Source organism: Sapajus apella, unplaced genomic scaffold, assembly GCF_009761245.1.
Source record: "Sapajus apella isolate SASKATOON/1434 unplaced genomic scaffold, GSC_monkey_1.0 scaffold96, whole genome shotgun sequence".
Classification (NCBI taxonomy): Eukaryota; Metazoa; Chordata; class Mammalia; order Primates; family Cebidae; genus Sapajus; species Sapajus apella.
In genome coordinates, this window is record NW_022437036.1 from 823,825 (window position 1) to 825,616 (window position 1,792).

General features: G+C 57.3%; 1 protein-coding gene across 1 annotated transcript in view; it reads left to right on the top strand.

The window, feature by feature from the left end:
• Positions 1-1,792, top strand: part of KCNQ2 (potassium voltage-gated channel subfamily Q member 2) — a 70,338-nt gene that overhangs the window by 34,232 nt on the left and 34,314 nt on the right. The window contains 1 exon segment of the mRNA XM_032257013.1: positions 229-324. Within this exon segment, the coding sequence (XP_032112904.1) occupies positions 229-324 (96 nt within the window).

The following is a 1,792-nucleotide window of genomic DNA, read 5'->3' on the forward strand; positions in this document are numbered from 1 at the left end:
GGTGTGGCCTGACCCTGATGAATTGGGGGTGTCCCTGGGGTGTGGTCTGACTCTGATGAATTGGGGATGTCCCTGGGGTGTGGTCTGACTCTGATGAATTGAGGGCGTGGGGTCCCTGGGGTGTGGCCTGACTCTGATCAATTGGGGGTGTCCCTGGAGTGTGGTCTGACTCCAATGAATTGGGGGTGTGGGGTCCCTGGGGTGTGGCCTGACCCTGATGAATTGCAGGGCATCTTGGGGTCTGGCTTTGCCCTGAAGGTTCAGGAGCAGCATCGGCAGAAGCACTTTGAGAAGAGGCGGAACCCCGCAGCAGGCCTGATCCAGGTGAGTCAGGCCATCTCCCTGGGGACCAGTGCAGCCCTATCCTGGTCCACCTTGCCCAGGAGTGGGGACTGCTCTGGCCTTGGCCTCTCCCTGTGGACAGGGCCCCAGCCCTTACCCGCTGCAGGAATCTGGAAGGAGTGAGGACGTGAAGTTTGTGTGTTGAGAAATGGGTCAGACCCCTGAGGTTGCACAGGGGTGGCTCCCGTGAGGACGCTGGGGTGGCCCTTGCCCGGTGTGGGCGCTGGGGCCTGGCCATCATGTCCTCTGCAGCACCCTGGGAGGCCACACCTGCAGTGGGTCGGCACCTGACCCCGTCTGACCCCAGTGCTGGCTGTGGCTCCCACGGTGCCTGCCCAGACCTCACCCGGCCCTGTCCCACCATTTGGGGGTGGGTGGGGTGCAGCGACCGCTCTGGCATCCACAGGTAATTCCTGAACCACCCTGACAACATGGACAGACAGTAGCACTCCCTTGGGATCAGCCATTCTTGCAGCTCCTCCCCAAAGTCTGTCCTGTCCACTGGACCCGCAGAGTTGACCGGGATCCCTGCCAGCTGGACGTGGCATCTTAGACAGGAGAGCTTGAGATGGAGACACTCCCAGGTTACCCCAGTGGGCCCTAAGTGCAGTCACAGTCATGTGCATCCTTAGAAGAAGGAGATTGGACGCAGCGGAGGAGAAAGCAGTATGGAGGCGGAGACTGGAGTGATGTGGCCACAAGCCACGGAGTGTTGGCCACAGCAGGGTGTGTGCCTCTCATGGTCTTGGCTCTGGGTCCAGCCTGCCTTCATATGTGTGTGTGTTTATCTCCCACTATAAAAACTACAAGCAGTGATTTATTTTAATGCAAAGGAGTATAAAGAAGAACAAAAATGCCCCCAAATCTCACTCTAATATTGACAGTTTAAAAAGTGACCATGTACATTTCGTGAAAAGGTTAAAATATGGCCGGAAAAAGAAGTGCCTCAGCACCCTGGCTCCTGTCCCCCGCTGCCCTCGAAGGTCGCTCGTAGCAGCAGCTGGGTGCCATTTCCAGAGCACAGTGGGGCCTCACTTGGGCACAGCTCAGAGGCCCTGCAGACAAGCTCCAGACCACTGCATCAGGGACACGGCAACACAGCAAGTCACGCGAATTTCGTGGTTTCCCAGTGCATGTGGAAATTAGGTTTACAGGCCGAGCACAGTGGCTCATGCCTGTAATCCCAGCATTTTGGGAGACCGAGGCAGGCAGATCGCTTGAGGTCAGGAGTTTGAGACCAGTCTGGCCAACATGAGGAAACCCTGTCTCTACTGAAAATACAAAAAATTAGTCGGGTTTGGTGGTGGGTGCCTGTAATCCCAGGGACTCAGGAAGCTGAAGCAGGAGAATTGGTTGAACCCGGGAGGCAGAGGTTGCCGTGAGCCAAGATCGTGCTGTGAGCCAAGATTGTGCCACTGCACTCCAGCGTGGGCAACAGAGCGAGACTCCA